The sequence below is a fragment of the Neltuma alba genome, unplaced genomic scaffold (genome assembly GCF_004799145.2).
Source record: "Neltuma alba isolate B1F8T4 unplaced genomic scaffold, ASM479914v2 tig00001315_pilon, whole genome shotgun sequence".
Classification (NCBI taxonomy): Eukaryota; Viridiplantae; Streptophyta; class Magnoliopsida; order Fabales; family Fabaceae; genus Neltuma; species Neltuma alba.
Genome location: NW_021632415.1, coordinates 86,321 through 104,884, shown reverse-complemented (window position 1 = coordinate 104,884; position 18,564 = coordinate 86,321). Strand labels below are relative to the sequence as shown.

The window sequence follows — 18,564 nt, the reverse complement described above, 5'->3', positions numbered from 1 at the left end:
TAATTTTTTATACTTCTACTAATAAAAAAATTCTTTTTGGCAAAAAAAACTAATAAAAAAAATTAAAGTCAAGTAGTACAAAGATTAAAAAATGACTTGAATAGTCACAGCTTTGACAGTCGTGTTCCGACAATGACAATACAACTGAATCCATGGGAATCATCAAAGCAAGTCGGGTGTTAACTAAACTAGGAATATATTGAGAAACTTTGACCAAAATAGCTCAACCAACGGTCACAAACCATGCAAGCTTTGGCATTGAGAAAACCGAAAGCAAGGAAACTACTTTTGCTGCAATCTGTATAAATGCCTCCAGCGTTTCCAAATTTTCCAAACTTCTCATCAAACACAAACACATTTCGAATATCCTTTCTCTCTTCGTTACAGGCAAAAACATGAGCGTAGAAATTCTCGACGGTGCCACAATAGTGAGCTTTGTGGAAGACGAAGAAGCATTTGACATATCAGTGAGTGATCTGTTTGGCCAACTTGATACAGACAAGGACGGTCTTCTATCTTATGGTGAGATGCTGAACGAGTTGAAGAGGCTTAGGGTTTTCGAGACTCACTTTGGGATCGACGTGAAGACTGAACAAGACGAAGCTGCTCGAGTTTATGACTCACTGTTCGTGCAGTTCGATCATGACCTGAATGGAAGAGTCGATCTGAGAGAGTTCAAAGAGGAGACGAAGAAGATGATGATTGCTATGGCTAATGGCATTGGCTTTGTTCCTCTTCAGATGGTTCTTGAAGCTGATAGTCTCCTCTTGAAGGCTGTTCAGAGAGAATCCATGGCCCCCCTGCTGCTTAATTAATTGATCACGATCCTTTATTTACTATTGGATCGTTATATTTCATGTTCTTGGATCAGTTTTGGGAGTTCTTTACGTCTTGGATTTCTTTCATTTTTTTTCTTTTCAATTAATCCAGTGAAAAAGATACTGATGTATTGTGATTTTGATCAGTTCGGCCAATTCAATTTGGTTGTAATTTTCAGTTTTATTATGACTGGTTTATGGTAAAAGAGTTTTATGTAATACTCCTCCGGTCCTAATTATAAGACCCAATTGACTTATTTGAGGAGATTAAGGAAGTAAGTTAAGTTGGTTATTTATAATAAATAAGTGTTGTCATTCCTAAAATATCCTTGCTAATTAAGTATATTGGCTAAAACTATCATTATTAGAAGGATTATCTTGGAAAAAAATGCATAAATATAAGAGACAAAATGGATTAGGGTCTTATAATTAGGACCAATAAAAAGTCAAATGGGGTCTTATAATAAGGACCGGAGGAGTAGTAGTAAACGTTCAGTTTATTAATCCACTTTGTTATTGCTTTGGTGACCAATTATGAAATTAATTTACATTAATTATCTCATGGTATTAAGACTTAGCTTGAATTTTCAGCCAATTAGACCAATGAACCAGTTTCTTTGGTGGGTCCAATCTAAAGTTTTAGATATATAAGTCGGTCGGATTTATTTAATTTTATCCTTTTTTGTTAAGCCCAAAAACCATGTGGTGTCGAGTTTTGAATTAAAAAAAATATAGTCTGTCACATTTTTGCCCTTCAATAAATTTGTTTCGTGAGATTTGTGTGGTTTATATATTAATGTTCTACTTACTTGTAAATTAATATTTTATTTAAATTTTATTATTTTGCAGATTACATATGAATATCTTTATATTTTAGTTAAACTCTGAAAAATTGTAATAGTGAATCCAATTATAAGTTATTTAAACAACATATACAAAATTGAGATAATTGAAGTCTACAAATAAAAAGGTAAGTATAATCCAATGATAACATATCGAGCACTCACAAATGTATTTTTCTCTTTATAGCAAACTAGCTATATTTTGATTGTCTTTACTCGATTATTGGATCTACCTTTTTTTAAGTATCTATAATTTTTATATAAATTAAGGAAAAATTTTCCTCACAAGCTTACATAAATCATAATTAAAAAGTTATTTTTGAAGACTCCTTCCGGCTACCTCCGTTCCAAAAATCTGAAACAAGTTTGCTGATTCATAAGTTATCATGTACTACTACTTCATAAATTATATTCCTACTGTAAATGAAATTTGTATATTAAATGTGAAATTTATTTCCTTTAATTTTGTAAGTCAACATTGCATGCAAGTACGTAATTATGTGTTCTCGTGAGAAGTTCAGTGTGTTTGAATATGAAAAAGTTGGAGATTATTAATTATTATTAAAGTGTCCGTATACGAACAAAAGGGCATAAACTCAGAATATTCTCATTGGAAGCTTGCCATCTTTGGCGCCGAAAGAGTAAGCCGTAGTTTTGACTTTTAAAAATAAATGATAGGAAAGTCTTTATTAGTTTACTTACAGCTAGATCCATTAACGGGCCAATTCATGTGATTGGGCCCATAGTGTAAGGCCACTGAATTACAAAACTACTTGGCAAACCAGTGGGAGAGGTAACCAATAAGAGTTGATTCGGTTGGTAAAGAGTCCGCTTTAACCTATAAGGTTATGAGTTTAAATCCTGTTACGGATATGAGGGTCTTATTAATGGGTAATCTATAAGTATCTCTGCAAGTGTTTTTTGAGTCTGGAAGCATGCCCTGGTTCTAGAAAACTCTTGGGATCCAACTCACCTAAACTTTTATGTTAAAAAAAAAAAGGTGTCAGAGAGCTGAGTACCAATAGGCACTGGTCACGATGAAAAAGAAAAATCGATCTTTTGATCCTTATAGTTTTGACTGCTTGTTGTAATTTAGTCCCTACATTTTGACTTAATGTAATTAAATCCCTAAATTTTGACTCGCTGCGACTCAGTCCTTACAGTTTTAATTATTTTATAATTTAAGAAATAATCCTTCTAATCCTATATATAAGATAACTCCCTCCAAATTAATAAATGTTAATTAGTCTCTCTCTTACTCGTTCTCTCTCCCCCCATCAATAATGGTGCTTTTAGGAAAGAAGTTGTATTTTTTAACATATATATATGGTCTATGATCAATTTTACTAGCTTTATTTACATAATTTCATCATTTGCATGTTGTAAAAAGGATTAGGAAGAGCAATAATAGATAATTGACCATACTATATTTGAAAATTAATAAAAATATGCACGTGTACAACATGCAGGCTAGCATATCATTATTCTTATAGAGAAAAAGAATAACGTGAAAGCTCAATTCAAAGGAAAAGAATTTGCACATATATTTTCTTGAAGATGTTGGACAATGGACTGCCTAACGGAGAAGTCACCCTCTTTAATAAACACAATTAAAGTATCTTTGTATGTCACGAAAAAGAAAGAACAAGCTACGACATGAATATTCAAAGAAAACACACAAACAGAAGCCTCCTATGATGATTTTAATATTATTCTTTTGTGTATTATAAAAAGCCACGAAACCAAATCAAATTTCATAGTTTCTTTCTCATTTCATCACTGTCTTCTTCGAAAGAGATCTTTATCTCATCTTCAATAATCATTAATGGCACAAATCCGTCTTTATGAAGATCTTCGACCTCCTTATGAGTGGGCTCGTGATGAACGAAGTGACACTCTCGTTATCCTCTTGAAGGTTCATATATTTGCCTTTTTCATATTTTTTGGATAAATTAACCATACGAATCGCACGTTGTTATTGTGTTCTATTAGTCAACAAATCTTTTGATAAATTATTAGTGTCCTTAAGTATTATTTCAGTGTTCTTCTATCACTTCTTAAAAAATTCTATGTTATTTGTTTGATCTGTCTTCCTCAGTCATGCATTTAATACATGTTTAAACCACCCCAGATAATTTTTATTATTTTGTCTTTAGTCTGAATATCTTTACAAGTAATTTGTCATCATTTGATGTGAACATGTTTTAATTTGTCTCTAAGTCCTAATTTTTATTTTTTAATTTTTGAAAATATTGAAGGCTTAATTTGGATTTGTGACTAGCAGGATTTTCAAGGAGCCAATTAAAGGTTCAAATATCATCATCACGAAAGGTCAGGATAAGTGGTGAACGACAAATAGATGACAACAAATGGAGTCGTTTTTACATGGAATTACCAATCCCATCAGATTCAGACACAAACGAAATTGCAGCCAAGTTTGAGAGAGGCACTTTGTATGTCAAGTTTCCAAAGCTTATCACTCCTGTTATCCCTCCCCAGCCATCGCAGCCGCCGACCCAACAAGCTCCACCGCCACCTCCTCCTCCACCTCCTCCTCCTCCACCGCCACCTTCGCCGAGAGGGGAACCGAAAGCAGAACAAGCAATAGAAAAGAAGCCTGAAAAGAAGGATGAGACAATGATGGACCAGAAGGGGAAAGAACCACCAAAAGAAGAGCAGAAGAAGGAAGACATTCCAAAAGGTAAAAATATAAAATGTTTAAGTTAAATTAAATACTCCTATAATTTAGAAATTGAAAACTTACTCATTCTTAATAAACAAAACAATATTACCGAGAAACTAGTTAAATCAATCACACACACAAACACGAATTCAATTTTTTTTGCCATAATTATTTATAAACACTTAAACATATATCTAAACAATAAAATGGATTCTGAAATACTATATAATGAAATTAAAATAGAGGAATTTTTAATTAGAAAAAATCCCAAAAAATGCCTCTTGAATTTTAAAATTTCAAATCAGTTTTGTTTATTACATTTAATTGGCAATTGAATACAGTTTTGTGGTAATTCCTAATTTGTCATTTAGCAATTTTTAAGGTATTTTATTTTTTTCCTTTTAATTATTAGATAATCAAAATTCAAGAGCTTTTTTTTCTCCTAATTTCATTTGAATCACTATACTTACTCAATCTAAAACAATATTATTCAACAACAGGCTTAATATTTTTTAAAAACTGATTATTGGATAAAATCCATAAATTTTCTGATAATTAATCAATGCTAATCCATATATATCCTTTTTTAGTTAATAGCCCAATGTTATATATAATAATTAACACACAAATCAATCCAGCAGGGAAAGAATTGGTGGAGGAAGCAAAAGCAAAAGCCCGAGAAACAGAAGACCGTCATAAGCAAGAAGCAGAATCCAGAAGAAGGGCTTCATTTTCTGAAGGACTGAGTTCAATGCAAGTTCAGGATTACAAGGACGCCATCGTTGGTTGGGTTGCAGAGCTGACGAATCAGGAGAAAGTAGTGAACAAGCTTGTGTTAGTCTTCGTGGTTCTTTGCTTGGCCTCTATCTCAAACACTTGATCAAGTCAGCTTTTGGAGGATCCAAAACCCACCAGGAGCTATAATTACATTGCACAACTTTAATTTGATCCCTTCAAATACTTTTAATGATGAAATTTAACAAAGAGAAATGAGAGAAAAAAGTGAGTAGTCAAGTCATATATTTGGAGGGTCCTAAACCCCAGACCTTTGATTCATCACTCTCAAGATCCCTTGCTATATGTACTTATGTTATAGCATGACATATACAAAGTCATTTAATTATTTGTGTGCTTGTTGTACATGTGTGAAATTTCTATAATCAGAGTTTCATTTCATTAAAATTCTTCTACTTTGTCAAAAATTACTAACTCAATGTACGTAGCGATCGACTTTTTTGTTAGAAGTACGAAGCTTGTAAATAAAATAAAGGGTTAATGTGCAAATTTATTTTAAAAGTTTTTACTCAATTTGTTCCGAAAGCCTAAAATATAACAATATTACCCTTTACTATTAAAAAATTAACATTGGCTGTTAAGATATTGACATTGACAGTTAATAATTTTAAATTTGTATGGCTCAGTTTAGGAATCTTTATTTGTTTGGCTGTCTCTTTGTTTTTTTGACAATAATATATTGCAAAAATTAATCTGTCAGTCCTTATAATTACATCAGATTTTGAATCAAGTCCCTACATTTTTTTTTCTTTTTATTCACTCCTTGTTATATTCTCTGTTGCCTATGCAAGTCCTTCCGTCTATGAAATACGAATTTGCTGTTAGTGGAGTGACATGGCTGTCTTACTAAGCACAAACACTGGAAAGGAATTGGGCATGTGATAGGGGAGAGAGCCACAGGAAAATAAAAAGGCACAAACACTGTCCTCTATTTCAGACTTCGGCCATCTCCATCTTTAGTTCTTCTCGTATGGCTTCTTCACCACTTTCACCACCACTGCTCTTTCACAATTGAGCTACTCATGGCAAGTTCTAAAAGGAGAAACTTCATCTCAATATCAGCACCACTGGCCATATCCACCATGCTAAATACTATTATTTTGTCTTCTCTAGTCCGTACAAATCGGTCCCCAACCTTCAAAAGCAAAGCCATAGTTGAAGTGAAATTTCGATAAGACAATAAAAAAGAGAATGAGTTTACAATCTTTTTTAACTTGACCCATTTTGCTTGGTACGTGTAATAAGTTATTTACAATGGTGGAGGATTGTGGAGGGGTTAATGAAGGGAAGAGGAGAGAGATAGGATGTGGGGGATGGAGTTTGGGGAAGTTTAGAGAGAGAGCAGGATGAAGAGTAAGAAGAGGGAGAAAGTATGAGCTTGGAGGAGTAAAAGCCATTGCGAATCATCATTGAAAAATCCCTAAGAATGTGGGGGGGGGGAGAGGGGAGAGAGAGAAGAAAGTGGTGTGGGGGAGAGAGGGGAGAATAACCGAAGAAAAAAGTTGATGTCAATATTTCTTTTTGTTTAATGCTTGTGCTAAGTAAGATGGCTACATCGCCTCCACTAATGGCAAATTAATGTTTCATAAATTTGAAGGACTTGAATAGATAACAGAGTAAATAAAAATTTAAAAAAATGTAGGGACCTGATTCAAAATTCAATAAAATTATAAGGATTGAGAGATTAGTTTTTCCTAATATATTTTGACTTTTGTAAAAAAAAAAGTTGCATTGTGAAAAATAATAATTATAATTAAAAAAATACAAAACATAACAAGAACTCGTTTCAAAACCTAAGAGCTTCTGGTTAAACCTGCGGAAAATATTGGTTTGGTCCTGTCATGATCCAGAGCCCTGACAAAAGTTAAACCTCCGCTAAATGTGAATCAGTCAAAAATTGAGAAAATGGTTTTAAAAAGAAATCGTTATAGGTTATCTAATTCTCTTCTAGCTGCTATATTAGAAATCGGAGAGAAATTTTTTTTTTTGGGTTTCATAAGATATATCATAACTTCACAACACATGCCCTCAGTCTAGCTATGTCATTATGTTATCTTTAAAATCTGTCCAAAATGTAGATAGAGATTATGAAAAGATAAATTAATGTCTCAATGTAGATACAAATAAAAGGTAAAAATGTATTAAGTGCTTGATTGCATTCAAATTATTCATATTTGTGAAAGTTTAAATAACATGATAAGTACATAACAATTTTTCCTCCCATTGCACATGCAATTTAGGCCAACCTCTAATTTAAAGGCTGGGTCATCTGATAAATTGAATAAAAAGAAAGAATAACATAACCATAATGTAATTTTATAGATTTAGGAATTTCTTATGCCCTTAAAAATAATGATAGATAGCACAATTAATATTAAATGGCAATAACATTAATTAATATAATAGATGTCATATTAATGTTCTAAAAGTTGGATCCTATGTAGAACTGGAATAATCAGTAATTCATGCTTCTCATGGTTGAACTGGTCAGATGTCATAACTAAATAATAATATAATAAAATTTAACTATATGCGTGCACATGCACACAAATATACTCTTCCGGTCCTTAATATAAGACCTATTTAACTAATTTGATTAGATTACAGAAGTTAGGTAAATTAGTTAATTATAAGAAAAGTGACACATTTTTTCTAAAACACCATAATCATCTTTCTTAATACCCCATCTCCCTCTTTTACTTGATTATGGTTGAGGGAGTATCTATAGGGGTAATTTAGAGAAAATAAAAATATGAGAAATGGGTCTTATATTTAGGACCAAAACCAACTCAAAAATTGGGTCATATATTAAACACCGAAGGAGTATATATATATGAAATAAATCAATAAGTCTAGGTATCAACATAATAATACCACAATATATGAAGTCTTCAGAAAAATAACATCACAGGACTATTTTAAAAATATATTGGGCTTTTTGAGAGGGTCATTTTTTAATAATTTTATTAATTTAATTTTCATCATTTTTCCCTTCAGTCCCAAGACTGGATTGATCGGTTCTTGATATAATTCCTGATTCTTGCTCAATGATAGCTCCACTATTGTTTAACTCATTAGCTTGACCATGAAAATAGTCTCGTAGTTCAAGCCAACCCATCGAGTCTAGTCAACAGCCCAACTGATTTATATCCAGAATATATAATAGTTACCAATTATTTTTTATTTTTTTTCATTTATTATTGTAAAATTGAACGCTAAATATTCAATTTTCTCATATTCTTTCCTTTAATTTATGTGCTACGTCAGTTGAGTTCTTAACATCCAGATGATCAGAAAATTTTCAGTGTGAGACAAAAAGGTCAGTAATCATTTGAGGATTAAGGTAGGAATTTTCCATAGTTAAACTGTTAAAAATGAGAAAAAGTATAGAGGTAATTTCTTTTAACCCAAGCCTCCCTCCCTTAATCTGAAAGCAACAAAATAATAATAATTTCAAGAAAGATTTGCATGGAAGAAAACTGACAACCAATTCTACCTTCCTTTTTCTTTTATATTTATGTATTTAATCATTTATTTATTTGCCACCTTGCATGAACTACACATGCCGACAACCTTGTGAAGTCCCAAACAAAGAAACAAAGCATATATATTTTCTTGCATCAACAACCTAATAAAGTCGTACACAGAGAAAACAAAGATCTACTTTACACGACAAGAAAGTAATAAAGCAAAAACAAATATTGCAGGAAACTATTTACGATTTGCGTGTGAATTTTGCACCACTATAGTATTGATAATTCTGGCTTATAAAAAGTGACACAGCTTACTAGGGTTATATATATGTCACCATCAAGGAGATCAGAGATCGGAGATAATATATAGCAGAAACCCTAAAAGCAAAAGAAAGACGAAGAACAAAGGAAGAAACTGATGGATCCAAAGTCACAATCTGCTGCCAATCGTGTCTATGAAGACTTTGAACCTGATTTTCAGTGGGAAAGAGACGAAAGAACGGCAACTTTAATTGTTCAGCTGCCTGGTAAAGTTTCATTTCCTTGTAATCACTTTCTCCGGTCTAAAATATAAAAGCTAGTTAAGGGTTTAAATGTAAAATTTCAATTCATTTTGTCTCTCGAATTCTTTTTTTCTTAAATTATCTTATTGATTATACATGTTAATGGGTTTCGTTCAGGATAGTTCTAATGCAAATTATTAAAGAAGATATTTTTAAAAAAAATTAACATATTTTTTTACAAATAAACTAATGCAGTATTTTTTTTCAAAACCTAATCTGAGGTGATTTCATTTTTGTTTAGAATAATGGTTTTATTTTTTTTTAATGAAAAACAAATCTGCAGCGGATTAACTGTATAGCCAACGTTTGATTCAAAACCCTCATTTTTTCGACTACGATTTACGGATCATCTTTCCCCTTTGTTTGGATGGGACCAAAAATTATTCTTGGTTACAATATTTCCTTTTTGATACAAATAAATATAACATTAAAATTTATATAAAAGTAAATATAACATTTTGCATGAACTCCCAACCTAAATTTTAGAAAATTCAAACCAAAATTATGTAATCTAGTAATTAAATTAATTCTCCATCCTCACCCTAGTCTCTCTCTCCATAGATATAGACAAAATGCTATCAAAATTCTATCAACATAAAGGATCCATTAGACATATGCTTCAATTTCTTCTGGTTTTTTAAAAATTTTTTTTTCAATTGAAACATCCGGTTAAAATTTTCTTTGTTACTTATTATTTTTTTTCAACACATACAAAGGGTTCAGAAGAGATCAACTGAAGGTTCAAATCACTTCAACTCCTGTGGTAAAAATAATTGGTGAACGACAAATAAGTGACAACAAATGGCGTCGTATCACCAAAGAATTCTCCATTTCTATTCCTTCTGACTGCGACACAAACGACATCACTGCCAAGTTTGAACGTGGCAAGCTCTTTGTCAAGTTCTCCATAAAAGAAGCCTCAAAGCCACAAGAACCTGATGATTCATCCAAGCCAAGAGAAGAAGACAAAAAACCGGAACCAAAACCTAGAGGTGAAGTTTCTGAACAGAAAGAGACAGTACCAGAGAAGGAGAAGAAGAAGGAAGAAGAAGAAGGAGAAAAAGATCAAGAGGCTAAGAAGAAAAAGAAAGTGACAACCAGTGGGGTGGTTGAGAATATACCACCTTTATCATCAGAAGCTGTAACCTCTAAAAATGGTGAAAGTTCGGGAGCCAACCAGCAGGGACTGTTCAAGAGAACAAAAACTAGGGTTTTGGATTACACAATAAGTTTGAAGCCGTCTTTCGAATCTGAGGATTTTAAGCAGCCGAGGAAATGGGTCAATATCCTCCTTCTCATATTGTTTGCTGTGGTTCTTATCATATACGTCAGGCAAGCATGCAAGTCATTTCTTGAAGCCATTTCCAAATTACAAGGTTAATTGTTGTAATTTTCCTTTCCTTCACGTCAACCTTCAACAATAAAATGTTTCTTTATTATTATTAATATAAATTTTAATAATTAATGAAATTTATGTCTCTAAGTCTTTTTCTCTTTTGCTCTTGTAGACATATATATATATATATATATATATTAGCATATGGCTTTTCTTTGTATTTATCCAAATTCTTCATAAACTGCTTCCATATGGCTCTGCAATATAGGTTGGCCCTGTTTGGTATACTAAATAAAAAGGAAAAAGGTATTGCAAAAGTTCGTGCAATGTTCCCTTTTTCGATCCTCCTGACATTGGCAGACGATACTGGTCTTCATTTTGGACGATAAAGATCAAATTTTTGCATTTTTTTTCTCACATAATTTTTTATATCTACATATTTTTTTGGAACAAAAATTAAAATTCATAAATTGCAAATGTGCATGCACAAAATTAAATAAATAAATGTTTTTTTTTAAATGTTTTGATATTATGCCAGATCGAATATATTGATTTGGGATGAGTATCAAAGACATTAAAAGGAGTGGTATTGACACTAATAATTTGAAATTACAGTCGGAATGAAACCCATGTTCGTTGGCCAAAAGAAAAAAACCAAAAAGAATCAAACTCATGACTTCCCACTTAAAAAGAAGATGCTACTAGGCTATAAAACCATTGCGTAAAATCAATCAATTTTGAAATCATGAAAACCGAAACCGAAACCGAAACTTGTTTGTAAAAGATTCTGTTCATTTTTCTCTTAGTTTTATATTGTGGGTGATCAAGAAGAAGAACCTAACAATGAAGATTCTGGAGAGAAAGAGACCCTCCGAAAGGAGAAGGAATTACTTAAGAAAGAAGGCACATGAATCCCCACTCAAGGACTAAGGTTTCCAATTTAAAAAGCTGCATTGCATATGTTTTCCGTGTCTCTTTTAAGCCTCTACATACAATAATTTATTAACTGAAGAGAATTCGACCTTGACTTCGTCTGCTCATTTTAAACTCACTTATCACAAACAAGTTGATTGCGAATAAGCTTGGCTGCAGCAACCATATTGGTAAGAGCAAGCTTCACCTCAGAGTATTTGCGAGTCTTGAGGCCACAGTCTGGGTTGACCCACAGAATGTTGCTCTCAAGAACTGCAAGCATCTTTTTGATTCTGTCAGCAATTTCTTCTGTAGGAGGGATTCTTGGAGAGTGAATATCATAGACCCCGGGACCAATGCCGGCGCCATATTTGACTCCTTCACGGAAGACTGAAAGTAACTTCTCATCTGATCTGGAGTTCTCAAGAGAAATCACATCAGCATCCATATCTATGATTGAGTGAATGATGTCATTGAAATTTGAGTAGCACATGTGGGTGTGTATCTGTCCAGCAAAAGCATAAGAGGTATTAAATTTCAAGGTAAAACTTACAATCTTCATAAACTTAGAATAATGAAAACCAACTTGCTTCACAAATTCATAGGTCTCTATTAACTGTCTGAACCATTCTGACAGAGGAAATTTGAATTTTGCACCTTTTTATATATTTTTCCCTATGGTAACCTGTTAAATGGAGTCCGGACTCCAGTGTGAAACCGATGGAATATAAGAATTAATACATTTTGAGGAAACCTATCATACTTTTACATTTTATTTTATTTACTTTCTGTTGTTGCTGGCAAGTGGATTGCTTTTTATTTCATTTGCTGCAACTGGCCACAGGGATGTTTTCTTCATGAGAAGCAAGCCTCAACCTGTACGTATTTCCCTCGTGTCCTTTGGGATGGCAGACTTTGATGAATGAAATCTTAAGTCCCACGATGCTTAGACAACTTCTTCCTCTCTCATTTTGTCCCCCCCCCCCCCCAAAAAAATCTTTCTTCATATCCCCCCTCCTTCTGGTTTTATCTCTCCCTTTATGTCTCTGTCTACATCTCCCTCTTTGATCTCCCTCTCTCTGCCCCCGTCTCTGTTTGCATGAGTAGTAGTGCGCGCGCGAGTGTGTTACATCAATAACGAGTGGGGGAAAAAACTTGTAATGTAATGCGTTTTAGTACGAAACGTAAAAACTAGACCTGTGTAGTGTCCTTAACACCGCAGTTGGTGATCCTAAATGAATGAACAGCCCAGTTAAGATAGAAAGCCTCCTCAGACTTCCTTAGAGGCAATCCTTCTCTCAGAGCAGCTTCATCAATCTGGATGACAGTAATACCAACTTTCTCAAGATCCTCAACTTCATCCTTGATGGCCAAAGCAATCTGGTAGCAGGTCTCAAATCTAAAATCAGAAAGTTAATTACCCAAAACAAAAATCAGATGGTTGATGTTAAAATAACCAGGCATAACATAATACAATTTGTTTAAGGAGTAGCCAAAGCTGTTAAATGTCAGACCTAGGCTGGTCATCTCTTACAAAGGACCAGTTCAGAATCGTAACGGGACCAGTAAGCATTCCTTTTATCGGTCTATTAGTCAGATTTTGAGCCATTGAAGACCAGAAGACTGTCATGGGCTTGGGACGGCTTACATCTCCATAGATAATTGGTGGCTTGACACAGCGGGATCCGTAAGATTGAACCCATCCATTGGAAGTGAAAGCAAAACCAGATAATTGTTCTCCAAAGTATTCAACCATGTCATTCCTCTGAATTAAGAAAGCATTTTCACAACAGTAATGACTATTTGAACAATATTTCCATAATAGTGTTGTCCTCATTAAATTTCCAATTTAACAAAATTATATGCTCCTTACCTCTGGCTCCCCGTGTGCCAAAACGTCGATATCAAGTTCTTCCTGGAGTTTAACTACTTGGTTGATCTCCTCCTTAATAAATTTGATGTAATCTTCCTCAGAGATCCTAATAACAAAGTAGATATACCAATTTAAACGAAAAATTTGTAAAACAGTGAGATTAGGGATACAACAAAAGAAAATGATATGATCATAGGTGCTGACTTGTTGGCCTTATATTCACGGCGCACTCTTCTAAGATCTGCAGTCTGAGGGAAAGATCCAAGTGTGGTAGTTGGAAGAATAGGAAGATTCATTTTCTTCTGTTGAGCTTCCAACCTAACATCTACATTTGTAGCCCTGCGGTGATTGGAACCTTTCAAAGCAGCAGCCTAAGCAAAGATAAATTTACAGCTCAGTAGCATACTTTCAACTTACAGGTCAATATATATAGTACAAGCATAATGAATAATCTTGGGAAACACGCACAGCCTTTTGGACAGCCTCATTTGTCACTCTTGGGGAGGACTTCCTTGAGGCCAACGCAGTGGCATTAGCAGAGAAGAAAACCTGCAGAAAGATGAGCAGTAATATGACGAAGAATATCCACTATATTATAAACAAGTTGCCAGAGCAGAAAAAGAGAGAATTTTCAAAATCATGGAATATATTTATTTTTGATTAAAAAGTCTCAATATAACAGCAGTACGCAGAAACAAGATGAAAATTTTCAGTGACAGAACAAATCTAGAAAAGCAACCAACAAAAGGCAATAAAGTGGTTTGAGAAGGTTTTAGCAAATAAACTGTATCTGCAAGGTGAAAATTTGTTTTTTTTTTTTAATGCCATTATAAATCTCTACTCAACAACTTCTCAAGCCCCAAATATTCAAATCACTATTCAATTGGGATTCCTAGTAAAAGGCAGGTTTAAATTTTTAACCAAAAAGTAAGGCTAAGAAAGTGCACCTCATCCTTTTGTCCACACAATGCCTTGGCCAAGGCATTTACCTCAACTACTTTTTGTGCCGCAAATGCAAGCCAAGACATAATCTCCTGGTCCAACTTAGTCTCATTCACCAGATCAACAGCCGTATGAAGAAGTGAACAAGATGAGCTGACCACAACCTTCTCTGCAGAAGCAAATGATAATGAACCTTTTAGCTTCTAGTATACGACAAGTAATCATTAGATAATGCAATCAAAAGTAAATTACCCTTTCCAACAACATCTTCAAGAGCCTGCAAGGTGCTCAGGGAAGATGCGAGATTGTTGGCCCAAATATTCCTTCCATCAACTACACCAGCAAACAGAAATTTTCCCGGTGGAAATCCCCTCTTTATTACATCAAGTGTCTTTGTCCCTCGAACAAGGTCGAATCCATATGCAGTAACAGCCTTCAGAGAGGTAAGTGTTTTGTATGCCTCAACAGGAACATCAGCAAAGTATGTCTCTATTAGAACATTCAGACCAAATAAAGTTGAATCAAGCTCTTCATAGGCATAACTAAACGCTTGTAATTGGTGAACATCAAGATCCTTGACGAGCATGGGTTCATCAAATTGGATCCATGTAGCACCAGCTGTCCTCAGTTGAGTCACAACCTCCCTTCAATAAATTATGAAGCATGAATAATGTAAACATCATTTATGATAAAAGGATATACGTCAATAGAGATTAAGGCCATGCATACTTGTAAACAGGAAGGATCTTATCAATTAGTGAAAGAAGAGGAAAAGATTTCTCAACACCCTTTGCTGGTTTTGACAGCAACAAGTAGGATACAGGTCCCACAAGCACTGGTACAGTGTCAATTCCTAGCTGCATAGTAGGAAGTATATGCATTTATAAAGATCAGAAAAAGAAGCAGAAAATCCAACCCCAAATTCTATAACATTCCAGAGTAGTGAAGTACCAGATTTCACTTAGAAGTGGAAAAAAACTATTTCTAGTAAAACGGATTCTGGCATTTATATACTTCCACAATTCATTTAGATTGCAAAACATATCCTTAAATGAAATGCAACAACCGCTTGATAGTGTAAGTCTAAGATGGCCTATCAATTTCCATCTACATAATAACACCACATGAAACAAGGAAATCTATGTACTTACAGCTTTGGCCTCATTGTATTCATCCACTGCCTTGTGTGATTTGTAGGAAAACTTAACATCTGGACCCAATTCAGGGACAATGTAATGACTGTGCCACAAGAGATTATAACTTTGCTCAACTTAAAAAATAATTAAACCAAAATCGCCAGAATCTGTGTTCACAGTTGGATATATCACTTAAGTGGACAATATCTGGAATGGGCAGCTGCAAATTATACCCTTTTTCTGACTGAATTAAAGTGAGTCTTTTAGATACACAAAAAGATAATAATAAATTTAATCCATATAACAATTTTCAACCATGATGCATGGATTTCAAATATTTCTTCCCATAGATCTTCCATATCAACTAAGTGTTTCAATTTCATCCATCCAATCGCATAAAAAATAGGATACGGGTACTTTGAAAAGCCTTTTAACAATTGCATTCATGCAGAAGTTACCTAGTGCCTCACATTATTCCATATATGAAAGCAATTAAACGAATGAATAATCTACTTACTAATTGGTGTCAAACCACTTGGTCATTTCCATAGCAGGTACAGATGCATTCCCTCGTGCCATGGAGAAGTAAATATCAAAGCCAATCTCCTCACCATTCCAATTATATCTAGCAGGAACAGCCCCAAGCATGGCTGTGGTGTCTAATACTTGATCGTAGTACGAGAATGTGTTGCTTGGAATATACTTGATTCCAGCAACGGCTGTCTGCTTCCAGATGGCTGATCTGAGATCTGCAGCAACCTTCTTCAGTTCCTCGACACTAATCTTTCGATCCCAAAATGATTCCAAGGCAAACTTAAGCTCTCTCTTGGGCCCCATGCGGGGATAACCAACAATGTGAGATGCCATTGATCTGTTATTGCCAATACACAATTTGAATATTTCGCATGACCAGCCAAAATATGCTCAAGAATAATTTATTTAAAATCCTATTAATTCTTTTGTGATAATGGCAAAACAAAGACAGAAGAGAAACAAGGTAATTAAACCGAGTGCAACTATTTGCAACAGAGATACAGGCAGGGGCAAAGGGGCGGCTCATAGTAGTAGTGGTAAAGCTACTCCATCACATTACAGTCTTCACAGAAATTATTGAAACATCCATTTCAGTTATCTTCTCTTTCATTTCTAGATGCCTAAAAAGTCAAAGGACCTGACCTTCAAAATATATGAGACCCTGAAAAGCCAAAAGCAGATGGCCACATCAAGAACATTACGGATATACTCAATAAAAGAAAACCCATTACATATATAGATCGAACATTGGTTCTAACATTAAAATGCATAATTAAGAACACCGAAATACAAGGAAGAATCAGAGGCAGTGAAGTAGAACTCACCTAGCAGTAGCTCTTAGAGTGAAACAAAGGAAAGATGAAGTGTAGGCAGAGAACGAGGGCGAGCGACGAGAAAATGCGAAGAACGCTAGTGATCGAAGCGAGACTACGTGCATTTTATAGCGCTCCAGAGCTCCCTTTTTCTTTTTCTTTTTTCCCCCCTATGATTTTCTCTCTCAACAACACTATGAATTTAATAATATAGAATCTAATTTTACAAGTCATTTTCAAATTTTCTGAACCCTTCAGAGTTCGGACATTTCGTTCTTTTATTATCATAGTCTCTTTATCCGAACTTTTTGTCTGGAACTGAATGATTTGAGGTAAGTTGCACTCATCAGTTTGTAATTATTTGTGAAAGCAAAAGAGATTTTATTTCATTCCAAGACTTTCCATCTCATTCGTGAGTTGAGATAAGTCGCCGTCAGCTTTTCCTTTCCCAGAAAATCCTGTAAAGAGTTGGACTATCCAAAGCAAGAATATTCACCGAAAACATGGGGCTATCCAAAGCTTGAAGGGGGAGTTGGGTTTTAGAGATTTCCGAGTTCAATGCTAGCTAAAACAGTTTGGAGACAATTACAACATGCCGGAGATTTTGGGTGTAGGATGTTAAAGGGCAAACACTTTTCAAACGAGAGTTTCCTGGAGGTAAAGAAACGCAAACGAGCGTCCTGGGATTGGAGCAGTTCGTTAGAGGGAAGAGGTTTCCTATTGGAAAATATGTGTTGGAAGATAGGAAATGGTAATAAAGTGAGAGTGGGGAAGGATAAATGGGTGCCTAATCTGCCAAAAGCTATGTTAAACAGCAGGCCAAATCCAGAAATAGCAAGAGAAGTTCCAAGGAAGAAGTTGAAGAGAGGTTCTGAATGCTCTTATCAGGTGCCAAACTCTATGTGAAAGCACGTGGGGAGGTTACAGATAACCCCAATACTCAAACACTTTTTATGGAGAATCATAAGACAGGATTCAAAAGTGCTACACACACTGGTTCATTGAGGTGGTTGGAATCAGTAATAAGTTGGAAGAGGAAGAAAAGCCGATTACTGATGCTACTTGTTGGAATATTTGGAATAGGGTGGATGCAGAAAGAATTTTTAGTGAGGCACAGGGACTGGCATGTGAATGTTTTGACGCTAAAAAAGAGGATGAGAAGCTGAAGCTAACTGAGAGAGTCAGAAATGAGCATCATGCCCAGTGATAAAAAAAGAATTTTAGTATAATCTTTTAAAAAGCTACTATGAAATTTGATTCATAAAAAATGTTAATCATATCATAATAGAAAAAACCTGGACTAGTTATTCAAAATGTCTATCATGATTATAAGAGTTTTATTAACTAAACAGTATGAAAACCATAATTAATAATATTTCACAATAACTGAGTCTTGAGCTTTACGAAGCTCAGATCGTCACATTTAACTCTAAAACCATAACATGATATTTTTTGAATAAAATTCTTCCATATCAACAGTAATTAACTACTTTCAAAAGTCAATATGGATCCACAACTCATAAACACAAGCAAACCCCTAGAAACTTATGACCTTCTACCAGCATGCAATCTAGCAACAAAAGTAATCAAGACAATCAATTTTAGATAAATCAGAGTATGCAAAAAGCTATATGTGGCAATATACAAATATTCATCACATGACAAGAAAGAGACTATACAAGATAAACTTAATATCCAAGTCTTCACCGCCTTCACTGACAGACTAACCCTAGAGCTATTACCTGAAGATGTTAAACCACGCGATGAAACAAAAGCCTTAGTAACCAAGTAAGTGTTTGAAAGGTGTCAAGTGGAACAGTTACAAAAATCATTACATTCACAATT

General features: G+C 34.3%; 4 protein-coding genes across 4 annotated transcripts; 3 read left to right on the top strand and 1 right to left on the bottom strand.

The window, feature by feature from the left end:
* Nucleotides 1–395: 395 nt before the first annotated feature.
* On the top strand, nucleotides 396–815 carry LOC114755172 (uncharacterized). The gene has a single exon (XM_028944050.1). It carries the CDS (start codon nucleotides 396–398, stop codon nucleotides 813–815), a length of 420 nt encoding a protein of 139 aa, XP_028799883.1.
* A 2,738-nt stretch (nucleotides 816–3,553) lies between these two features.
* Nucleotides 3,554–5,223, top strand: LOC114755161 (inactive protein RESTRICTED TEV MOVEMENT 2-like; the record flags this gene model as incomplete). The annotated part of the gene is made up of 3 exons (XM_028944042.1): nucleotides 3,554–3,575; nucleotides 3,945–4,361; nucleotides 4,982–5,223. Coding segments are annotated over 3 exons (681 nt in total), but the record flags the coding sequence as incomplete, so codon positions are not given.
* A 3,806-nt stretch (nucleotides 5,224–9,029) lies between these two features.
* On the top strand, nucleotides 9,030–10,555 carry LOC114755153 (inactive protein RESTRICTED TEV MOVEMENT 2-like). Its single transcript, XM_028944034.1, has 2 exons — nucleotides 9,030–9,138; nucleotides 9,891–10,555. The coding sequence occupies exons 1-2, from the start codon at nucleotides 9,030–9,032 to the stop codon at nucleotides 10,553–10,555; spliced, it is 774 nt and encodes a 257-aa protein (XP_028799867.1).
* An 812-nt stretch (nucleotides 10,556–11,367) lies between these two features.
* Nucleotides 11,368–16,761, bottom strand: LOC114755116 (5-methyltetrahydropteroyltriglutamate--homocysteine methyltransferase 1-like). The gene is made up of 12 exons (XM_028943995.1): nucleotides 16,732–16,761; nucleotides 15,891–16,244; nucleotides 15,389–15,476; nucleotides 14,967–15,094; nucleotides 14,490–14,881; nucleotides 14,243–14,406; nucleotides 13,764–13,844; nucleotides 13,500–13,666; nucleotides 13,296–13,401; nucleotides 12,937–13,187; nucleotides 12,620–12,821; nucleotides 11,368–11,927 (listed from the first exon to the last, which is right to left on the bottom strand). Exons 2-12 carry the CDS (start codon nucleotides 16,238–16,240, stop codon nucleotides 11,559–11,561), a joined length of 2,298 nt encoding a protein of 765 aa, XP_028799828.1. The 5' UTR covers nucleotides 16,241–16,244; nucleotides 16,732–16,761; the 3' UTR covers nucleotides 11,368–11,558.
* Nucleotides 16,762–18,564: the final 1,803 nt, after the last annotated feature.

What these genes read in the sequence shown, in the direction of transcription:
- LOC114755153 (XM_028944034.1), top strand. Translation starts at nt 9,030, where the DNA reads ATGGATCCAAAGTCACAATCTGCTGCCAATCGTGTCTATGAAGACTTT. An exon ending in TTTAATTGTTCAGCTGCCTG is followed by an intron (nt 9,139 to 9,890) that starts GTAAAGTTTCAT and finishes ACACATACAAAG; the next exon opens with GGTTCAGAAGAGATCAACTG.
- LOC114755172 (XM_028944050.1), top strand. Translation starts at nt 396, where the DNA reads ATGAGCGTAGAAATTCTCGACGGTGCCACAATAGTGAGCTTTGTGGAA.
- LOC114755116 (XM_028943995.1), bottom strand. Translation starts at nt 16,240, where the DNA reads ATGGCATCTCACATTGTTGGTTATCCCCGCATGGGGCCCAAGAGAGAG. An exon ending in TGAAGATGTTGTTGGAAAGG is followed by an intron (nt 14,407 to 14,489) that starts GTAATTTACTTT and finishes TTGCTTCTGCAG; the next exon opens with AGAAGGTTGTGGTCAGCTCA. An exon ending in CGTGAATATAAGGCCAACAA is followed by an intron (nt 13,402 to 13,499) that starts GTCAGCACCTAT and finishes CTTTGTTATTAG; the next exon opens with GATCTCTGAGGAAGATTACA.